Source organism: Melanaphis sacchari, unplaced genomic scaffold (assembly GCF_002803265.2).
Source record: "Melanaphis sacchari strain LSU unplaced genomic scaffold, SCAv2.0 Contig23_pilon_pilon, whole genome shotgun sequence".
NCBI lineage: Eukaryota > Metazoa > Arthropoda > Insecta > Hemiptera > Aphididae > Melanaphis > Melanaphis sacchari.
Window position 1 is genome coordinate 1,141,553 of NW_020271114.1, and position 25,387 is coordinate 1,166,939.

The following is a 25,387-nucleotide window of genomic DNA, read 5'->3' on the forward strand; positions in this document are numbered from 1 at the left end:
AAAGTAAGAATATAAAGGACTATGCAATAAATTGTTTTTCAAGGGGGCCATGGGTTTATAATTTTCTTTTGCATTAGAGCCTCAAAATTCAAGATGTGGTGTTGGACTTAGGTGCGTCCGTACCCTCTGATTCATCTTAGTTGCGCCACTAATACTATAACATTTATAATTATTTATCATTAATATAATAATAAATAATAATATTGATGTTGACCTAATTATTTTAGAACAAATTACCATTGGAAAAAAACATTTGTGGAGCTTGTTACAGCTGATGTTGTCCTAAACAAAACTGTTGATAAGAATTATTGATAAAAACCCCAAATATTAAGATAATATGTACAATAAGATTGTTTATTGAACATATTATTTGAGCGAGGATTGTATATATCCGTTGTTGTTCATATTATATTGCCTATTCAATATTCATAGTCATTAGTCCATACTCCATACTCTATAAATACTAGATAATAGGAATTAAAAGCTTGTTCAGAGCAAAGTTTTGTATTGAATTATTAATTTAAAATGGCTAGTGAAGAATATACTGGTAAACCATACAAAATAATTGATTCAAAGCGTGAACACAAAATTGGTATCGTGGCAACTTCATTATCAGATTTTATGACTAAAGGTAAAAAATTGTTGTAATGTACTTAATATACATATTTCATATTCTTACTGAATTAAAAAAAAAAAATTAAAATACACTGATTAATGTTGACAGTATTATTTATCTGTATAATATGATATAGCTTTACAACATTATACCTTTGTTTAGCACAACAAAAATTTGACATAAGTGAAACCATTAAAGTTGTTCTTGAATCTGATGGTACTGAAATTGACGAAGAAGACTACTTTGACACCTTGGAAAATAATACATTAATTATGATTTTAAGACCTGACCAAAAATGGAGTCCATATAATGATATAAGGTACCTAACAAATTATTGAATCTTTTATTTTATTTACTATGTAATGGTGGAATGATTGAAATGTAAACTTGATATAAAATTATGTTTATCTATATAATCTGGTTCAAAACTACTTTTTGAAATGGTATAGATGGGTAGTTATTTTAGTAGGGTACTGAAACTGAAGCTTCATCTTTGGAACACTACTTTTTCTAGTATATAGTATTAATAATAATACAAATTATGTAATTTGAAATATATTTTGTAATTGTTGATTATTAAATAGCCTTCAATCTTATCAATAATATTAACATTTATTTTCTTGTGATTTCTAGAACTCTGATTTTTCTTGTAGATTTTTATTTTGATTACAATAGTAAAAATCTAAGGATAAAAACCATTGAATTGTAGCCGTGCCCCAACTTATACATCAAAATTACTCTACTTTAAATGTTAGATTAGACAGAATTTTCTAATTATTATATTAAAATATTCTCCATGTTTTTGTACTTAATATCTATATTACATTTTTTTTTCAAGCATTAAATTTACTGATGATCAAATTGATGGCACACAAAGTTTAAACAGTTTGATTCAACGCCTGCAAAATGATATAGGTCAAATAGCATTCTTGGGTGGTTGCGATCTTGAACTTTTATCTGATATGGATCCAGACGGTTTGGTTGATATGGCATTTGACAGGTAATATTATTTAATCAATCAGTTGTTACAAATTAATAGAATTCAGATTTCTGTTCAAAGTTTTCTTAGTTTTGGAAGTTATATAAAAAAAACTTGCTTTATGCTAATATCTTATATTTCTTCAGGTCATTTCTAGATCAAATCAAAGAAGCTAGTGGACGCTTTCTTCATGAAAAACGAGAAGCTCAAGATGCAATCAATTTGCTCAAACTCTACCATGCCTCGACAATCGGTCAAAATTCATCTAAGAAAAGTAAAGTTTAATACTTAGTTATGGAATTAAAATATAACATTTTTAAAATTATTTTATCACTGTAAAACTATTTATATTAAATGATATTACTTTGTTGTCATTAAGTTATCGTTTTTATGTTTCATTAATAATTTCTACAAAGCATTTGAAAAATATTAATACAACGAAAAGTTGTATTCTTATTCTGTTTTGTATGAATTATGTGTATTTGATTAGTGTTATAAAGATTACCTTTAATGTTTTATGATTAATAGATTTTAAATTTCATTGAACTGTGTTTTTGTTTTTAGTCATTAAATTTAGAAAAAATAAATGTATTGAAATATTTTAAATGCATTAGTTGATGAAAATAAAAAAAAAACTGAATAATCAACTTAACAGTAAATGTATTCATATTTTATCAAACATTAAATTAAAATATAGAACCAGTTCAAACCAATTTTTTCAAAAAAATATTTTTTAATATCTAATTTATATACATACATTTTTTTTTTTTTTAAGCACATCTCATTAATATTATTTAAATAAATAAAATAAAAATTGATATGTCCAGTTTTAATTTTTAAGATAATAAAAATAATGATTTGTTTGCTTACCATTGTAAACATATTTTTGCAATTTCATAACAAACCTTTATTGTCAATCTAATCAAGTTGTACTGGTGCTATTCTGGGTTTTAGCAAAATCTTAGTAATGCCATATCACTTTTCAGTTAAAACTTTAATAAACACAATATTATTATAATATTATGTATTTAAAAATGCATCTACAATTAATTTTATAACCTTAAAAATCCAAGTATTAAGTATTGCAATAAATAATAAGAGTAAATATTAAAATTAATATTAAGTCGATAAATGTAAACTATAAATTAAAAGCATTGTTCCTAATTTAGTTTATTTTAAAACAAATTATATTTGTCCTAATAATAAATATATCACAGAAAAAATTTAACCAAACTGTTTATAAAATAAATCTATACAAATTTAATTTAAAAAATAATATGCAATCATAGAAGTTAAAAATTTTTTTTTCTGTTTTTTACTCTAGCTTAAATATTACATAAAGTTAGTATTAAAAATGTTTTATTAAAATTAAATCATAAATTACCATCAAAAAATGCATTTAAAAATAATTTTTGTGTTTGAAATTTTTATAATTGTGTAACTCTTAACTTGACTGTTTTATATTTTTATACTGTCTATTTTATCATTTTTAATTTATGTGACAGATCCTATTACCCTTTTAATAATCACAAATATATCTGAAATATGCACCATAAGAATTTATGTTTGAAATTTATTCTTCCTTTGTTTTTTATTTAGACTGCTTTACAATTACTCTGAAAAACTAAGTGGGAAATTTGTATAAAGAAAGAAAAATGTCAATGCAGTTAATTGTATTTTTCTTTTTTTAAATTGTATTGAAAGTAACCTTAGTAATATATTAAGTATTGGACCATTGTTTAATAAGGGTAATTACTAATTACAAGTTATAATTAAGAAAGAAATTGTATTCAACTTTTTTTTTGTATGTGTAGTAGAATATTGTTAGACATTTTTTTTTTCTGAAAGCATTGCCATAGGTATCAGTGGCATAGTTACCGAGAAGAGGTTTGGGTGTTGTATCCCAAGCACAATGACCCTATAACTCTTTATATTAATATAATATATCATGTATTAATTAAATTTTTTACAAAACATTTTTCTATTTGAAAAAAATTAACTAAGTAATACAATGAGCTGAATTAACTTTAATCAAGTTATATTTTCGTAGTTTCTGTGGTAGAGATTAAATTTAAGTCTAATTTTTACTTTTTACTCTAGAACCAATTATGAATTATGGATTTGCTATGTTGGCTGTTCATAAAATTTTAAAGTTGATCCAGAAGAGTATTTAATAAATTTGGATTTAAGCCATGTAGGGTAGATATTTTATTGTGATTTATGATGAAATCGTATCTTGGTACCAATCAAATAAATACTTATTTCTAAATTTGAATATTTGAATATTGTGTACCTATTTAAAGTATACAGAACACAATAGTTGCATTTAGAGGGGCTTATGTTATAATATAAACCAAATTTTCTTGGTAAAAATAGACAAAACGTATAAAAATGGTATTTCTTTACAAACGATCAAATTATGCCACTGATAAGTATTAAATTTAGTAATTTAATATTTTGATGCAATTAGGGTAGGTATTTAAAAAAATATTCTAGATAGTTAATTGTTTAAATGTTATAGTGATTTAAAACTTTAAAATGCACAATTCATGATATATTTATCTTGTAATCATTGATTATTTTATTAATTTTTTACTTCACAGTTATATATTCAAATATTAAATCAATTAAAAGTTGTTTGTGTGGATAATATAAAATAGGCCTTTGGCTGTAAAAAATAACAATTTGTGTTTTATTTTTAATATTGATCAAATGTATTAGGTAAAATCAATGGTTGTCTGGGAAATCCAGAGTTGTTTTTCCATATCGGGGCCCAACATACATATTTAAATATTTAATGTTTATATTACCTTAATTTGTAACCGCGATTTTGTCGTTTTGTTTGTGAAGTGTGATTATTATTATTATATTAAGTATATCATAACAATTTATATTAACTTAAAAATTAATAATTATATCAACTTAATTTACTTAATAATCATTAAAATTTAAATTGAACTTTGAAACATACCAATAATAAAGGCTTGGCATAGCGTGCTATGCGTTATATACCACTCATACCCACAAGTGTTTTATCCATTTTAATATTGATTTTAAATACTATAGGTTGCTTACTAGTCAGTTTTTCGACGGCGTCGAATTTAATCCTCAATATATTGCGATAAGGCTTCAAAATTTTGATATTCATATTATTTTATTCCGGCTATTATTACTATGGTTAGGTGAGGTACGGAAAAAACCGATTTTTGCTCGTCGCCCGTATATATGTAAATATTATTTCCAGGGCTCGAGACTTATGCATTTGAATATTTGTTTATAGTACGCTAAAAGATAGTGGAGTGCGGTACAAATCCGTTTCATACCAAAAAGAATGCAACTCTAAAAGTTTTTTGTGGATATTTTAGGATTTTTGCATTTTTTGCTATTGCTTGCTATTTATTGCTTATTTTTAATCTATTTGAAATAAAATTATAGCGTTATGTAGTGTGTACACAATTCGAGCCTGCAATCACTCAATGAAGGGAGGGGGGTACCTACATTATAATGTAGCGAATTATTATTGCGATTTTTGGGTTTCTGTAATAAATACTTATGAGGATTCTCGTATAAAATTGAATAATTTATACATTTTTAACTATAAAATACTTTAAAAGTTCTCGAGATTTAGACACAAATTTAGGACAATTAAAATCCATTTTAAAAATCATCATGCCTATGTATTTTTGATATTTTAAATCAGTTATAATGATGACGTATGGGGAATTTTCAATTAAATTTTTATACTTTTTGTTCCAGCTATTTTTTTGAATTTCTTATCAAAATTTGTAAAGAAAAAATATAAATTTAAAAGTCTATCCATACCTCAAAAAAAGTCAAAATAATTTAAAAGTTTTGTCATGTACAAAAAATGTTGATATTAACGTTTTGTGAGAGTTTCAAGTGTCTACAGTTATTCGTTTTAAATTACAATAATAAAAAAAACAACGTATTTTAAGAAAGTTATATTATTATAACTATATATTAGCTAATAAAAAATAATAACAACCTGTTACCTAAATTTTTAAATTGAACGTTACATTTTTACCTCAGAACTTAAATGTGTATATAATTCGCTTGAAATAGGCAAGTATTTATTAACTTAATGAAATTATAGTATTTAAAAATTTGACATTTATGACAATTGATAATAATATCTAAATACCTATATAAACGATACTGTCCTAAGTGATTAATTCATAAATTCATAATCAATGCAGAGCTGAACCTATTAGAGCTATCGATTTGAAAATTTGAGGGTAGATCAATATTATAACTTAACCGTGCATTAAGAAAAGATTTTACAAAATTTTAGAGTAAATTTTATACCTATATATTTAACATGTATATCGTTACAATATATCAATAAGTAAGCGCTTATAAGTCGAGAGTCTCAAGCTCACATTTTTAGGTTCTTTTTCACATGGACAATTATATGTGGCATACTCCAGTCTCCAGAATTAGTACGCCCACAAGTTAAGTCATTTTGGCACCAAATGAAAATTCATCAAATGTAGTTTATCGAGAAGTTTCATAATGAAACTGTTGTCATAAATTATTATTTTTTATTATACACATACACCTATTAAAATTTCGCGGGAAAAGCCGGTATAGGTAACCTGCTAGTAATATAAAATAATATTAATAATAAAAAAGAGGTCTTGTATCCTTTATTTTGTAATATATGTAATTCGTCCGTACTCTATACATCTCGTTTTCTATTTATCATATTTTCTACCTTGCATTTTTTGAATACATTTTGATCGAAATAGAAATTCAATAATACAAATAAAATGATTTTGATAAGTTGAATTTTGGAGAGAAGATATTTTCTAAAGATTTTTGGTAGATAGATAATTTTACTAAAATTGTAATATAGTTTTTTTTCACACTTGATACTTGGAAATAATTTTTTTAAACAGATTGCAACTACATCTTAAAGTTTGTTTGATGAATTTTAAAGTCTTGTGTGGATTCAATGTTGTCCAATGTTTTATTCAGATCTCAATCTATACTTATACATTTTTCCTAAAATTTTTCACCAAATAAACTATAAAACATGATTTTAATGATGGTCCTTAGTTGTTTATAGAATTTTTTAAAGACGAAAAAGTACTTGAATCGGAGTCTGTTTTTTCTGCATTTGTAGTCGGTTCACCAATAAGAATAATTATTATCGATTTTATCTTTTACTTTATTCACACTAAGAAATTCGGTTTCGTCTTGTTAACAGTTGTTACACGTTTAATATATAAATTATAACGATGAATAATGAAATTAATTATTAATTAAATACTGTTATTTACAAATACATAATAAAACTTACTATTCGTTATCATACATTTTAATCAATGACAGTAATTAATAATTAAAACAAATAATAATATATTTTTATTTTAAAGTATTTAAAAAAGTATATTGATATATTATTTAATTATAAATTTATAAATTATAAAATATTAAAATATAAGTATATTTTGTATTAATTACATTTATTACGAATAGATACCTAATATTTTTTTGATGCATTATTGAGAATTAATTTTTCAAGGTATCTTGCATTAATCAAATGGTTTTTGAGGAAGTGTTTATTATATTTGATTTTTTAGATTTGTATAATTGACAGACAACATTTGTTGTCCACATAATTCCAACATGGTGAAATGTTTGTTTCTTTTTGTCTTATGGAAAATTTGTTTTATTTTTAAAAGTTGATTAAGCTTTGTTTTAATTCTCTAATATTTGTGAATTACAATTACATATTGATTTTCTATTAGGGTTCGGATCATTCATACGTTTACTATTCGCTGAATTAAACATTTTATTTTATTTATCGATGAAATTTGTTGTATTAATAGTTGATGACTTTATTTCACCTGTAACAACGTTTTTATATTAACAGAAACTGAATTATTTGGTAGTTGTATGAACAATTTACTATTCATTTTTAAAATGGATTTGAATATAAGTATGTCGGTGTAAATTTAATTAATGTGTGTGGTGCACAATTATTTACATCTATATTCCATATGCCATTTTGATATCATTTAAATTTTAATGATACTAATTTACTTTTATTCATCTCGAAATTTCTATTTAATAAATTATTTCTCACATTCTTTAATTGGGGTGGAATATCATAAATTAAAAATATTTTTTGTTTTCAAAAATTACTTGGGGATTTTGATGTTTTTAGAAAGAATTTTATTTATTCATCTACATTAATATTTCTCTCTTCTAACTAGTCCTTATTAGATAATATGTACTTAAGCCAGTGGTTCTTCCAATATCTAAAAGATTCCTGGAACTAAATATTGAACTTAATAAATTACGTAAAAATTAATAATTATTAAATTAATACAATACGTTTAAAACAAAACTGAACTTAAGCGTTTATTATATACAAAAATTATATCAAATATAATTTGATTAATTTTCTGTATCAAACATCATTCCTATATTGGCCAAGTGAAATAAAGAAAAAAATTGCAAACGCTTCCAACAATATGGTTTAATCATTTACTGCAGTCGTTCTCGTGGTGACGCCCAGAAGGGTTCATTCTTTACTCTACAGTCCATCTGCCATTAGATAAATATATTATTTAAATATTAAATCTACCCATTTCTACATCTGATCTAAACCTGAAGTAGATAATGGCAAATAAAATTAATGGAACTAAAGATTTTATCTACAGTATTTCGCATCATCTCAAAACTTGCATTCTCAGTTTCGAAAAATACTTTTCAATAGGATTTAAAAATACCCGTTGTCACTGAATTAGCAAAACTCGTTAAGTTAAAAAACTAACTCTCCAACTCAATTCTCTGATCAACTATCAGTCAATTTTCATATCCGTATACCTATAACTATAACAAACAATCCAGAAAAAGACTAAAATATAATGGTGTTGTGGCTTGTTTATAATATATTAGGTGTCACTGTGCACTTCGTTACCCGTAAAAAATGCATTTGTGATAAATTTGATTACCTAATATGTCAACATTAGCGTAACGCTTGTGGATCAAAAACATTTTTGGTTTCATAGTTTTATCTCACAACCGTATGACAAGTATATGGTTAGGTTGTATTAAACCTTTGTTGTGATCGTAAAAGCGTTCAATTTCAAGTCGCATATCTCATTCTTTAAATGTTTCAGCATATCTAAAAGTCGATAGTTGATGTATATGCCTGGCCGATCTTTACATGTTTGATTTTTTTGGTGGTATACTGACATTTTAAATAATTTTCAATATTTAATATTTGTCTGACGCTTTATCTGTCAAGTGAAACGTTAAAAATTAGTTTAATGTGGCACAAATTTCATCCATATTTCCAAAATCTCATCCCAACTTCAATGAACACTAATTTGTTTAAATAATCAATATATTATTTTAGTTTTTTACTTGCATAACCAGGGTAATCCACAAATCAAAAAAAAGCAAAAAAGTTACATATATTTTAATAGGTAGATAAAGAATTTTCTTATTGGGGGAGGGGGTGTGATAGTATGAGGTTATCAAAGGATTTAAACAATTTTAAATCTTCTCCGGACAACGAGGGCCATTTTGGAAAATATCACATAAAAATGCATTCATTTTTATTTAATTTTAATAAATATATAAATGATATATGCAATTATATCTTCTAATCATTAGAATTTAATGGATACTACTATCCAAGGGTTATTTTAAATAATAAAAAAGAATTTACGAGAAAATAGTGATATCTATAAAAATAATAAATATACACGTAATAATAAATTAATATGAATAATATGAATTTTGTGATTCGTCCAGTAATTAAGTTTTGGATAACCAGAAATTAAACGACAAAGCAGTAAGTTTATTTAAATTTATTACTACTTACTTGATATTTAAATATTATACACTATAAAATATTCACTTACCTACCTTGGAATTCATTTTTATAAGAGGACCTAAATATCATTGGAATATTTACTATCTTCATCGTCCATATTAGTACAATTCAATTGATTACAAATATATCAATATATCATGGTCATAACTAATAAGTAATAATAATAAAAACACAGAACGTAAAAGTATAAAAAGGTATAAAATAAATTACGAAACAAAACAATTTATTATTTAATATCCAAAAATGCAGTCAATTTGGATTTATTTATATATATATTTTTTTTCATAAAAATGAAAAGTTTATTTTATTATATTAGTTTAATTTTAGATTAAATATACCTAAATACTAGCACTCATATGGGAAGGCTAGCAATGCATAATATTGAAATCCATTAATGTATTCATCCTTTCTATTTGCATTTTAATATATATTTATTAGCAGCTTGTCAAAGTCAGAGTGAAGTTTCATTTAGGTATATTTAATCTAAAAATTAATACATAAATAATCGAGTTATACCATAACATTTAACTATATAAAGACGTCCAACACTTACAAAAACACTCCATAGGATAATTCTATAATTTATAGTGATTAAGATTTTTTTTAAAGGAGTAACATATTTTCACTATATATTTATTAGGTACTAAATTATTGTTAAATGAGAACAAGAATTAAAGCATATCCATAAAATAAATTTAGTGAGATATAAAAATTAGTAATTTTTGTTATTAAAATTGTTTAAGGAAAAACATAATATGAAGGTTATAATTTAATTTAAACTTTTTTTTCTATCCCTAAAGTAGGTTACACTACGAATACACACTCAACATTGAAATACAAAATAATGATAACATATTATATAATATATATATATAAGTAACATTATTATCATATTTTTAACTTTTTTTGTTTAATATTCACTTGAAGTATTTAACATATTTATTGTCTAATGTTTATCAGAAAACTTATTTACAGACATTTAGTTTTAGCAAATGGTAACAAGCGAAATTTTAATAATTTTTATTTATTTTATATATAATAATAAATAAAGTTATTACGATTAATATATATAAACAACGAATACATAATAATAATGAATTATTTGATAATCAGTAATATCTAAGGGAGTACGGATATAATTTCATTGGGGTGACTATAACCACGATAGAGAAATACGGGACAACAAGTTGAGCTTGAACTTTGTACCAACAGAATACACGTATCCCTTTTATGTGTATTATCTATTTAAAATCACTTAGTGCCAAAGAGAGCGGGAGAAAAGAGTTAAAACGTAACGCGATATAATAAGATTCTCAAAAGTCCAAATAGAGATACTATCTATATACTAATATCTACGGTCGAATCAGGAGAATAAACAAGTTGTTGTGGCCAAACGCACATAAAATTCTCGTCTTAAAACGTGACCAACGAATATAATATATATATACATATTATATCATGATAACAATAATAATTAATAAGTATAATTATAATTATAATAGTAATAGTAGTATTATAGTAGTAGTTAAAGTAATATTAGAAGAACAATACACACCTAAAAACAACAAAACCGAATGGAATTAACGAGTAAAGTGTGTTATAAATACTTATAATATTGATAATTTTTCTTCTGTTTCTATCATTTTATTTATTGTAAGGGGATTAAAATAAATGTAAGTTTTACGACAGCGTCATCTCACAAACACGAGTAAATCGGTTAATACATCATATTATTACAAATATCATTGTAAATATATTATTATAATAATGTGTTAATGTCGTCGGTATACCTGCAGATGATGCGTATTGGAATTTTATAGGCTTGTGGGCGAAATTACATAACATAATACATATTATTATGATGGGTTTTTTTTTTAAACAAGTCTTACGCGGGAGGTGAAGAGTTGGCGTCGCGGTCTGTTTGGTGTCGTAGTCTTCGTCAATGGCAGTAAAGTTGTGATGCTTAGGGCAGCGCCACGACGACTTGTACGTATGTGACCGGGAAGTATCCGGTACGGCCGTTCGTACTGCCTTCAAACCAGTTTTCATCGACCCTGTTTAGTAGTATTATAGTCTCGCCCTCCTGAAAATACATTATCGTTATTATTACGTATGTATTTTTATTAAAGGCGTTAGGTAACTATAGGGGTGTTAGTGATATGTATTAGGCAGTACTCCGAGTTTGTTGGCGAGGAAACTACGGAAGGGGGTTTAACATTTAACCTGAATCCATATAGTAGAAATTATAAAATATATTAATATATTATAGCAAATTGAATACTTTTTTTGGAAAAACATATTGCAAAATAAAATTTGCTATACATAGATAATTATTTATAAATTATATTAAAAAATAGTCTTCTAGAAAAATCATACAGTTCACATAGTTGAGTGGTCTATTAATCATATACAGTTTTTTAATAAAAATATGTAAATTAATTTAGAGTTCATATTAGAAGGAGCAAATTTAAACGACTGCTTGTAACTCTAAAAATATTCTAGAAGCTAGGGGCTATGGATGGAACCAGGAGTAAATTTATGATTACGTATAAGTAAATTTAATTATTATTGTACAGTGTTTACATTAGCCTAGAGCGCAACCATCTTTATCGCAGTGAACCATTACTACTAAAAATGTTATTAGAACATTAAACTAAAATTCTCAATGGAAAAGAGAAGAGAAATGGCTGCATGGGTACAGATAACCATCGCCGTTTGACACTTACTTTAAATCCTAATTCTCCTGGATTCTCGGCCTCAAAATCGTATAACGCGGTACAACAAGGCGAGTTGCGTGGTATTTGCCGTTGAACCGACTTAATTGGAGAAGAAACTGGAGATGCTATAAAAATTAAAAATAACAATTACTGTTAGTGTTGACAGCATAACTTTATTTTATAAATGAATTCAAATAGTAAACAAATAAAAAAATGTCCAACAGAATAATAGAGGCAAATGTATAACAAAATTTAAAATCAACAAAGCAGTAAAAAACATAATAATTATAACATGAATCAATTAGTATTTATAAAAACTAGAAATTCTATACTCAATAGTATAATGAACTAAACAAAAATCCGCAGACTAAATTTTGTTCAAATTAAATATTTGCAAACGTTATAAATAGGTTACATTTATAAGAATTTTACGTATTCGACTTTTAATTTGAAATTTATTTAAAGATCAATAGTACGAGTCGGAGAATTCAAACACCCGGAGTATAGGTATTATTATTAGTTAAAATACTCAATATAAGAAACTGATTTATTTTTGTAGCTAATTAAAAGTAAATACCAATTAAAAATTGTCTACCAAGGTTTTTATATTTAATTTTTGCATTGAACCATTTTCAGCGAACGAGTGAAATTAAGTTTCAACATCAACCTAAATGCATCCACAGTTGTTAAGCGTAATATGATATTGTCGTTTTGCAGAGTCAGAGTAAAAAAAAGTAACTACCTACCAAGTTACTTGCGGTGAAGGTGTATTAAAATATTACAAGTGTCTTCACAGCAGCTGTTAATGTAGTAGTTAGCAACAGTGCTTGATTTGGGGGGGGAGTCCCCCTTCTTTTTTAATTTTTTTTAGCGTACCCCTTCTATTTGCCCCCACGGTAATGTGACGGTTAATTTTGTGTGGAACGCTCGTTTATCAAACATCCGATGAGTCCCCCTTCTATTTTTTTTCTAAATCAAGCACTGGTTAGCAACAATAAGGAGCATAACATGCATTAAACAAGTAACAACAAAAAGTACCATTGTGATGTGGTTGTTGATGCTGGTTATCGTGATGGTTTGCTCCAGACGTTAATTCCAGCGTGTTAGTCTTTGCGTGAGTCGGGGATGAAGCTCGTGAACTACCTAATGTTTTATATTTCGCATTATATAGATAATAGGTAATATAGTTAATAAATATTAATTGTTGATTACGTATATTATACTATAACATAAGCTTTAAAAGAGCAACGGCCACAATATAATATATATATATATATATATATATATATATATATATATATATAAATTATCGACAATTTCAAGCCTGCATACATTTCAAGTTTCAGCAATACTTGAATATAAACCGATAATTCTATGTAATTTAAAGATAATGATTGGTTAATGCGGGTTAGGTAACTTGGTAACAACTCAACAGATATACAATTATTTGTTAGATGATTCAAAAATGTTAATCAAACACCAAGAGTATTAAAAAAAATATTATGTAATCATACCTAAGTCTTATCCTAATAGATAGAATTTATAAATATCTATGTTTAAAAAAAAATTAGGTAGGTACTACGCTAGATCGAAACATTTTAGAAACAATTACATTAAATGGTTTTAGTTGTGTGATTGTTTACAATAAACACAAATCTACAATATTGGTGGTTTTTATTATATTATCATAATTATCTAAGCTACTTTAATTGATAAAAATTTAGCTATAGGTTATACATTTATGAGTTCAAAACTAGTAAGTCTACCATGGACGTCCCCACACATTTTTCTAGGAGTGTCAAAATTAATTTTAAAAATAAATAAAGATTTTTTTTTTATACATTTTATTTATAGTATATTATTATGTTTTGTCATTATTACATTTAGGTATTGTTATACATTTTATTTATAGAATACTATTATTTTTCGTCATTATTACATTGAATTATTACAATTAGGTAACAAATTTAAAATTATAGGGGGGTGGGCAAGTACCCCCGCCTTGCCCCCCTGGGGACGCCCATGAAGTCTACTAAAATAAAAACATCAACGTAAAATTGTACACATTTATAACAAGTCAATAAAAAACTGCAATAACAATAATAATATAACTGTAATTATGTATTATTTGTAATAAAACCTAGGATCTATATATTTTATATTATTATGTTATAATAATTAATAACTAATAGATTATGTAAAAAACACATCTTCATGGACTGCCTATCATATAAAAAAACAAAACTGAAGTTCAACATTTATTCAAACCCATATAAAGTCATATGATCAGATATCTCTAAAGACCTCATTTTCACTCTCAAAGATACCTGATTTTATAAATAAATTAAAGTTATAATTAGATAATCCACCCTTTTTTTATATAATAGGTATACATATCACCTAAAAATGTGTAATTTATTATTTGAGTATTTAGACGTTTAATAAATATATATATAAACTAATGACTTTAATGCTGAAGTTATATGTGATCAATAAAAAATAAATAAACGAATATATTTTGAAAAAAACTATTAGCTAGGGTACTTTATCTATATGTACGAAACTAAATATACGATTGTATTACATGTTAATAATTAATACAATTTAATAAAATAATAATGATATATTATTTATTGAAGTTCAAAGTTCAAATCAAACTATTAAATAGTATGTATTTGTTATTACGTATTATAAATGGTTGGTATTAAACTAGTTGTTTTGGTTTTTACCTTTGACGTGTGCGAGCTGTGGTTCCATCAACTCGTACTCGTCTGAAAAAACCGTTATACTATGTATATTATAATGAAATTAATAAGCCTAGAAAAAAAGTATTACAAAATATCAAAATTTCACTTCCTAAACCATGTACACCGATCTATAACCTACAAGAAAGTATGAATTATCACTGTTTTCATATTAACCATTTCATTGGTGAGGCGGGCTTACGAGTGTAAATATATGTATATATATATATACATAAATAATATATTATTATAATGGTATTTCTCAACATCTACATGACCATTGCATTATTTTGTTTGAATTAATTATAATATATATAATTAATTATTATATATATATATTAAAATGTACAAATAATTACCATTAATGTCGTCTGCGATAACATCCACTGGATGTAGATCATTCAAAGTCTTAGGCACAAATTCTAGTTTTGGGCGGCTGGCAGCTTGATCGCGCCTACAATATCGAAAAACGACAATTAAATGATTCTACAATCTACACATAATCTTCGTAACATTTTGTCCGCAAAAAATTATGTACAATAAAAAATTTTCATATTTTTATCATATATACAGTAAATATAGGTACCTACTAGCACTTTTAAAATATCAATGAATATATTTTATATTTCAAATTTTCATATTTTATATTTTATATTGTGTGAACACACATAAATTATTTAATTTTAATTTCTGTGTTCTAAAGCAAAAATGTCCATAACTTATTTCGCGCATATTTATAACCCAATTTTATAGGTAACTGTTATATTATGGTCATAATATTTTGCGGACATGCAAAGTATCGTGGACAAAATAATGTGAATAAAAGTTTGGAAACCAATGAAATTGCTGTTTAAAACCATTCTATATTACATTTCGGTGATATTAAATTGAGTCCATGCTACTTTTATGTGTTTGAATTTAGTCTAGCTTATTATCTTAATATCTTCGAATTGAGTCCGTAAAGGTAAAATGTCATAACTATCTACATAGCCGGTGACGAATTTTTAATATTTTGTTATATTTTCACACTTGAAATTTTCAAAATTAATATTTTTAATATTTAAATTATAATAAAATTTTCAACAAATTTTAACTCTTTTTGAAATATTTACAGGTATAACAAATTTTCAATCTTTTTTATTATTTTTCTATTACTGTCGATAAAAAACATTCTTTAAGTAAAAAATACCTTTATTTATTATTACTTTTAAAATTTTTAATTAATTGATTCTTTATACTTATTATTACAATTAAAAAAAGGGACTCAACTCGAATAATCAAAAGTATTTGCGGGACTATACGTTATCTATACATTTAAACATACTTTTCCTGGATTTCCATAACTGCCAATTTTAGAATTTCGGTACACTGTTGATGGTATTCAAGAAGACCTTCTGCAAATGTGGTTAACTGAGATATTTGTTCTATCTAAAATACGACAATCGTCGTAAAGGAATTCAATTACTATCATATCATATTTTTTAAAAATGTATTAGAGTTTAAAATAAACTACGTGTCAAAGTTGAAAATTGTAGCGGTGCATTAAATAACTTAAATAATCAAATAGTTTTAAACGTACGTCGTTGTCGAGTAAGTTAAACATTCCTATCTGAGCGCTATGCAACGATTCTGCAAATTTTTCTTCGGCTTGTTTTAGTTCCTCGTCACTAACATGTGAACCTAAATAAAAATAAATTTAAATTGTTTTTTGTTATCAATGTTACTTACAGATACGAAAAATAATAAATTTAAACGTCACCTTTTGCTTGTTTTCTACGTTTGCAGTCGTAATCTAGTCTCCTTCCTTGCAGTTTCTTTCTATGGTGCTAAACAAAATAATTAAAATGACATAATTATGATTATCGTTAATAATTATTTTTTCTTATATACCATCACTTCTTTTAAATCTTTGGTTTGTAAATGATGTAATGGTTCAAGAAAGTTTTGTTTGGTATTGTCGTCTAGTGCGTACTTTACGTCGGCCATTTGCTTAAGCGCTTCTCCCATTTCCTGCAGTGCTTGGCCAAATAGACTGTCATCGCCAAGCTTCTTACCATACATAAGTAAACAATCGCCAAGGGTACCTTCGGCTTGTGGATATGTAGAGGCTTTTGCCTGACCACTGAGTTTCGATATACCCTTGACGGCTGCCATTTTAGCTCTAGCTGTAGGATTTGGCTGCAGGAATTCTTTGGTTTTCATTTGAAGTTCTTCAACCAACTCATAAGTAACGTCAGTTTTCTAAAATATAGTTGATTATTAGATATTGTCCAATTTATTTACAATATAATTTACGTGCAGTACAGATAAAATAGTATAAAAATTTACCCTTTCCATATCCACAAAATCCACATCAAGCTTTGTTCCTTCGACCCCGCCAATTTTCTCAGTCATGTACTGTAAATAATAATATATAAGTTATAGTATGGTTATTTAACCATATTTAACAAATTAATAAAATAAGTACATGTTTATTGAAGAGTTTGAATTTCTATAATATACTAAGCGTAATTAATACAATTTGTATTAATTACGTAATTATTTATCTAGGTAAATAATTTATTAATTTATTCTTTGAGGTAAACGCCAACCAAAACTTGTTATTACATATTTAGCGTATGATCATAAAGATAAATGTAAAAATAATATCATATTCACCGATACTATTTAAGTGTGATTTAATTTTCTAGATTGCATAGCTACTTTTATATTTATAATTAACTTATTATTATATTATAAATATACTAAGAAACTTAAAGATAAATCATATATATATATAATTATTTTTAATAACTAATTGTTTTTATACCTAAATTTAGGCCATATACCTATGACAGATTTTTAAAAGGAATTTTGTATAATAGATCATTTGATTTAAAATTCATTAACATATCGTATTATTAATAATGTCCATTGTTCGGACATTTAAATAATTTTTTTTATTAAAATAAATTATCTACTTAAACGTTGCAAATATAATTATTTTTTTTTTTGTCTTTACATCTTTTTTTCTTTATAAAATCTTTTTTTTTATATAAATACTCTTTAAAGTACTCATGTAAATCGCCAACTTTTAAGGGATACATCTTGTTTTAGTTAAACTGATGTGCTCGAAAAATAACGTTAATTATTTAATTGTTCAAATAACTATAAAATAAGTTTATAATAATAATAATAATAATAGTGACGATTTATATTAAAATATATTTCATTTATTTCTTAAATAGATTGGTATAATGAATTAACCAAAAAAATAGTCATATGAATAATGCATATTTCTCATTATATAGCTTGTCTTTTATTAATAATTTTATAATTATAAGGAGGTGACGACGGATGTATAAGATATACCAACAGATAAGAATTGCACGACCAACCCCCTCTCTCTCAACCATCGTCAATATCGTCAGAACTACACCACTTCCACGCCGGCCACGCGCGGGTATACAGAGCTTTGTTAATCAATAAAATGCTTTCGACTCCCAACCCGACGCACACACATACGCTCGTACGTATTATACGCATGCACACTAATGTAACAACACTCCCTTGGCCTCATTTAAAATTTTTCTTCTCAGTCTACCAACGCAAACAGGAAAATTAGGTCTATTTTAGTACATGAATGCATATTATATGATATCAAAGCAAATTTAAAAAATAAAACAAATTTAAACAGCGAACAAACCAAAAATCATTATAAAATAATATATTTTAATATCTTAGTACTTCCTAATGTATATATATATATTAAAAAATTATATTTACGTTTCTGTGTTTGTTGTTACTAAAGCAACACACAATATCAACACACAAACAACGATTAATCAAATATAAATTAAAATACAAAAAGTTAATATTATTAAATGTATTTGTAGGCCAGCGATCGTACAAACCTAACCGTCTATTTTTTTCTCAAAATTTTTATCTTTAGTAAATTAATTTACAACAAATATTTAAACAGAAGCAAATGTATATTTATAAAAGTATGCAAATCGTTTGTTACGATTACAAGAAACAAATAATATAGTCATAATTCTAATGAGGACATTATCGGACGACATGCATAATTTTCTAAATTAATTTATTAATATAAACTACCAAAATAGACACATTATTACACAAAATAATTACTTAAAACACTAGTTACAGTTTATTCAATTAATCATCTTTTAATATACAAAAGACATGTGCTAAATTCATGATAAAATTTGACTAAAAAAACACACACATATAATACATCTTGTCAAAAACATAACTACAAGAGTAAACGACAGCAGTTTTACGTTAATTCATCTAAATAATTTATTAAACGTTCATAATTTAACTATAATAGTTAACTAAGCTACATTAAAATCAACTAAAAAACTTAAATCACAAAAGGGCGTTACCGAAAAATAAAAATTTTTATTTAAATAAAATATATTTCTCAAAAACAATATTTAATATAAAAGAACGCACTAATATTGCATACATAATGCGCCGTCACCAGAAAAAAATCACACAAATTATTGATAAACTATAATTTATAATATTATCTAATACTCAATTAAAAAAGTGAATTTAAAAATAAATTCATCTAACTTAAATTATGAAAATAAATGATTAACTCATTTATTTTGATGAAATAGTTATAAATCGTGAAATATTATAAACTCTTATAATAGATAACACATATTTTTATTTTTATTATTTTTTGTTTTTGTAAACTATATATACAAAAAGAAAATAATTTTTATTTACATAAATTACAGATTAAATAATAATAAAATTTGTATTTACCTGATTAGCTTTATTAATTTGCTTTTTGAGGCCAGCAAACGCCATTTTAGTAGCTTTTTGTTCAACTCGTATATTAAAAACCTACCTGAAACCAATAAATAAAAAAAATTACTAAAAAATCGTATACTGCATACAGCTTTTCAAAAATTAACAATGCATAATAATTATTATAATAAATTTATATATTTATAATTAAAATCGATGTTTTATGTCAATATTAAATTGCAAAAAAATCTCTGAAAAATACGCTATATATCGACGCTATCACAAAAATGTTTATCGTATAATAACGAAAATATAAAATGATAATTATGTGTACGATCTTTCAATAATTTTTACTGATTTTACCAAAAATATTAGACGGGACTATCTGAATGTGGTGCGTCTCGTACGTACTTGACTTCCGGTGACACTAGCGCGAGACTAATACAGCGATCGCAAAGCTCGATGACTTTTTTTCGCCGTTCATCTCGCGCATCGTCACACACACCACGGCGTACCGGCGACGGCGCTTGCGCTCAACTCCCCGGCAGCCCAACGTTATAATATTATATTAACGGTGCGCACACGCAAAATATATATCAGTACTATAATATAATATTGTTTGGCCCTCCGCTTTACGTACGTAGAAACATGTACGGGGTTTTTTTTTTTTTTTTTTTTTTTATTTTTTGTCCATTTAACGTTATAATTATATTGTTACGAAGAATACCCAAAACGCATGTACTCCATATAAAAATATAAAATTTATAAAAATATATTTATTATACTCGATGGGAAAACATATTATAATACACATTACCGGCAAAACACACATTTTATTTATTTCATTTTTTTTTTTTTTTAATATGAAGGTACACACGTCATACTGACATACTACAGCTGAGTACAACATACTCATTGTACTCAACTAGCAGTGTATGTTCGTTTTGTCAGTAATAGTTATGGAAGATACACATGTCGAATGACACATAAAATCAAATTACATTATTATCAAATACATAGCCTATTGGCATTTGGACACTTCTAACATTTATGATTTATTTCAGTCCCCAGGGATTCTCATTGTATATAAGTGTGATAAATTCATAAAATTATAATGACTCAGACAGGTTGTAGTTAATACAGTAATACACTAGTCAGGACAGATCGAAACGATAGTAATAAGTATTCATCCATTTTCACGTACTTATTTTTTCTATTATCGTAAAATACATTATACCGATATAAATTATGTTAAATTGCCAATAATCGTATTTCTAAAATAAACATTTTTTTTTTTTTTTTATAAGATTTAAATTCAAAGCAAAAAAAATAACTTTTTTAAGTTTTTTGACAAATTATACAATTTCAACTCTTAAACAAAAAATTTTCTGTATTATTTTAATTAAAAAATACTATTCGCATTTATTTTAATCATGATTATAAAATAACAGAAAATCACAACATGATTATTGAAATGACAATTTAATTTTATATACGACTTTTTAAATTAGTAAAAAAAAATTAAAAATAATCATATTTTTTTGGTGTATTTCTTGAAAGCAAAAAAAATTATAAAGCGATTATCGCATTAAACTTTTAAAACGATTCTCTATTGTTGAATTCAAAATTTGAATTCAAATTAAATGTGTTAAATTTAATGTAACACATCTAAATTAAAATAATCTAATCAGTGGTGGATATACTTAATATCTACTATATAGCAGAGTAACTTTACCAATTTCTTTATTAAATAAACGTTTATTCTAAAAATAATTTTTCATTGAATTTTTTTATGAAAATAAAGTAAAAACAGTCGATTGCTGAATCCATATCAAAAGGAAAAATTTTTACAAGAAAAATTACTATCGATAATTTGTTAAATATTTTATAATTACAATTCTTTGTTATTAATATGTTAGATATAAACTAATATAATTATGTAACAAATAATATGTCAATCAATTAATTAATAATTAAATTTATACAAAGTTTAATAATAAAAATTAGTATAGGTAGGTACAATAAATAAACGAAAAATAAGCAGTATTAATTTAATGTTTAATTGAAAACTAGTAAATATGTTAGGAAAATCATTAAAAAATATAATTAATGCATCAAGCAAATAATAAGATGAAAAATAAGAACTCATTCATTTCTCCAATTAAATTTAGTAAAAATAATTTATTTATGTTTAAAGGAATATAATTATAATTACATGATATACACTTGTATCATTCCATTGTTATCGTTAAAACATGCGTATTAACATAATCCACTTAAAAACTAAAAACTAAATCATAAATGATATTAACACGAATATTTTTCTATATTGAAAAAAAAAATAATAACTACGAAAAATATCATAATTTATTTGAATTGTATAAATGTAAAATATAAGCGGAGTGTTACGATAATCTTTGAGAAGAGATCCAACGTATTACTACAGTACTATAGTACCAACAACAATTTTTAAATATCATGAGTGTCAAAAAATGTGCTTACATTATATTCACTTAAAGTAATTAACATGTTTAAATTTATAAATATAGGAATATAGCTAGTATAATGATTTAACAGAGGATAAAATAAGTACCAAGAAACCTCTTGTTTTCTCGGGTAGTAAGTGTTATAATTAGAGCTAGAATTTTGTTGACTTTTGTATTTTTTCTTTAAGTGCTACAAAAACTAAATTTATTTCGTTATATGAAAAGTTAGAATGTATAATTTTTATTTTGCCTATTTTATGTTAAATGCATTTTACTGAATTTTTAAGGTCATTTTTACAAATATTACGTTTTATATTAACTCATTTTTGTTTACGAGTATTCTAAGCTTTTTTTTAATAAGTGTTGTATAGGTAATCTCAATTACTTACTCCAGTCCATTGATATTGAAAAGGTAATATAATTAATTCTCAACTAAAATTTGAATTTATTTATTTAATTTACTTCTTAAAACAAATGTTTACCTATTTTTAGTATTTTGTATAATATAAAAATAAATGAATAAATAATAATTATTTTGAAATTAAATTTTATTCGCTCATCTAAGTACCTTTTTTCGTCATTTTTTAAGTTCATTTTTTTAGAGTTTTTAGAGTTTTTTTAGTGCATTTTTTAGGTCATAAAAATCCTAGTTCTAATCATAAACTTATTTTAAATTCCAAAATGAAATCAAAAATTATTGCATTAAAAAAAAGTTTTAAAAGAGATCAGAAAAAAGTCAACATTTTTAAAAAAATGAGTGAGGTAGCTTATATATTATCACCAAGGCTTTATTAATTTGAGTACTAAATAAAAAAATTAATTATCTAAAACAGAAATTCTTAAATTGCGGTTCGCTACCTCCCAGGAGTCCGCGAAACTCATGTTGGAGTCCACAGAAGCTCTACCGGTGGTTACAACTTGGACGTAAGATGTTTTATAAAAACAAAAAAACAGAGTATTCGAAAAAAATTGAGATAGTCAGTGATTTATAAAAGTTTTTCATAGTTTTATAAAAGTTTAAGAACCACTGATCTAAACTACAATCTGTAATCAAATCCAAATTGATTAATGAAACAATACAAATTTGGATCACTAACAGAACACGTTTTTATTCTTATTGCATAAAAAATAGTATAAGTATCTAAATGTTACTGGAAAACATGAAAACCTTTTACAGCACTTTATGTCAAAAATCTTAGATTATATACCCCAGTTTAATTGTCAGATTTTATTAATTCAATTTTTTACCATATTATTAATTACACCTAAAGTTAAAAATGAATAATTTATTAATGTTTATCATAAATGCATAAACACATACATTTTTCCTGATATAATTTTTTCATTATATCTATAACATAAAATAAAAAATAGTTTTCGTGTTTTATCAACATATTATGATTTATCAACGTTCTTAAATAATAATTATACAAATTAAAATGATAAGAAAAAACAGGAAATAACTAAAAAATAACCTTAAAATATTATTATTATAAAATAACTTGAAAGTAGAAAAATTTTGAACGAAAAGAAAAATAGTAATGTTTTAATCATGGCGTGTTTTAAAATTAATTTTCATTATTAAGTATGTTCCGAAATTTTAAGCCTAAACTTTAAATAAATTAATAGAAAATATTTATCAATTGAAATTTTGGAGAAGTAGTTTGGTGATTTAAAAATTTGTTTAAACATAAAACAAGATTAAAAAGGTCAAATTTATGAAACATTCGTTTTAAGAACAAAATTAACTGTAGTTACTTTGCTGTAATTTAGAAACTAAAAGTCGAAAGGACAATAGTAGAAATTAGATAAGTCACATATAAATAACTTAAAATTAGTAAATTCGATAAACTTTCTAACAAAATGATAAAATTTAATAATGTTCATATGCCCATAGAAAATTGGAATAGTATAACATTTTTAATATAGCTATTGATGATATAGGCACTGAAAATTAAAATTTTATTTTACTTTGAAAACTTCGTATACTAGACCTAAATAAATCTATGGATTATGAAAACTATATAAAAAAATTAATTCTTAAATTTAATAATATATAATGTATGAATACATAAATAACATTAATGTAATTTTGTTTAACCCTTTCTCCGTAAGAAACATTTTATAAATTTATTTATCGACGTGTTGTGTTTACGTGAATCGTGTATAATATGTATTAGAGAATATTGTATTACAAACTATATATAAAGGTTATAAATTATAGTATATAAGTATATTAAAATCAACGAAAACAGTACTCACAGTTTTTTGATATTTAAGAGGCGATCGAATAGACTCTATAAAAACATAACTCACGGAGTTATCGACCACATAGCCATAGAATTAGCCTAAAAATCAACATATAATGAAAGTTTTTCACCAATTTATAATTAATAGTGAATCCGGTTAACAGAATTAATTTTTTATATAAAATAATTTGTGAAAATATAATTTAACCCAAACAGTGCAATAGTGTAATAGGTACTGATAACCGAAACTCGTTGACCACTACCAGCCAGGCGACAGCAGCTGATACGTAAATTGATACCGTATAAGCGTTACCAACTGTTTAAAAATATTTGCTGTTATTAAAACTATAATATTTTTAAACTTAAATATTAAGAACCCATGTTTCCCTCTTATTATTTTATTTTTGAATTTTGATTTATTTAGAAAGATGTGACTAAAATATAAAATATCAATTTGTAAAAAAATAAAAAAACTTACAACATAAAATAACTAATAAATATTACAATTTATTATAACAAGAGTACTGAACTTCGTTGAATGAGTACAAGATTGTATATTAATTAAAGACAATAATCTAGCATTCGTTTTTTTTTTTTTTGTCTTATTTTTAGTAATATTAAATTATTGTAGCTTAAATTAAAATGAGAAATCAGTGAAATTTTAAGCAATGATATCATGTGTAAAATGTGATATAGATTTATGATATTATAATTTGAAACAATTCAAAAATAACTGCATTAGTATTAAGTTATTTAAATTAATTCAAACATAAATCGTTGATATTTTTAGAATAATAAGTTTCACGAAAATAAATAATAACTACAACAACATACGCAGTAAAACAACTATTAATATTATACAATCTTATAAATCATAAGACATTAGATGAGTAGCAACACACTTAAAATTTTATCACGGACGTTCGTACTTTAAAGAAACTAAGTAAAATGTTGTT

The 25,387-nt window shown here is 24.9% G+C and overlaps 2 protein-coding genes across 8 annotated transcripts; one reads left to right on the forward strand and one right to left on the reverse strand.

Moving 5' to 3' along the window:
- The first annotated feature begins 342 nt into the window (after positions 1-342).
- On the forward strand, positions 343-3,300 carry LOC112594665 (DNA fragmentation factor subunit alpha-like). Its single transcript, XM_025339581.1, has 5 exons — positions 343-631; positions 779-935; positions 1,455-1,616; positions 1,742-1,869; positions 3,195-3,300. Exons 1-5 carry the CDS (start codon positions 526-528, stop codon positions 3,221-3,223), a joined length of 582 nt encoding a protein of 193 aa, XP_025195366.1. The 5' UTR covers positions 343-525; the 3' UTR covers positions 3,224-3,300.
- A 7,666-nt stretch (positions 3,301-10,966) lies between these two features.
- LOC112594675 (endophilin-A) lies at positions 10,967-24,635 on the reverse strand. 7 transcript variants are annotated; one of them, XM_025339595.1, is made up of 12 exons: positions 24,445-24,635; positions 19,712-19,796; positions 17,261-17,329; positions 16,823-17,173; positions 16,692-16,758; positions 16,512-16,612; positions 16,257-16,360; positions 15,292-15,386; positions 14,918-14,959; positions 13,227-13,331; positions 12,198-12,313; positions 10,968-11,554 (listed from the first exon to the last, which is right to left on the reverse strand). In XM_025339595.1, the coding sequence occupies exons 2-12, from the start codon at positions 19,754-19,756 to the stop codon at positions 11,435-11,437; spliced, it is 1,215 nt and encodes a 404-aa protein (XP_025195380.1). In that variant the 5' UTR covers positions 19,757-19,796; positions 24,445-24,635; the 3' UTR covers positions 10,968-11,434. The 7 variants fall into 7 exon arrangements, with proteins under 7 accessions (XP_025195384.1, XP_025195380.1, XP_025195379.1 ...); XM_025339594.1 differs by lacking the exon at positions 24,445-24,635 and adding an exon at positions 20,060-20,169; XM_025339596.1 differs by lacking the exon at positions 24,445-24,635 and adding an exon at positions 20,060-20,138 and having other exon boundaries at positions 19,712-19,792.
- Positions 24,636-25,387: the final 752 nt, after the last annotated feature.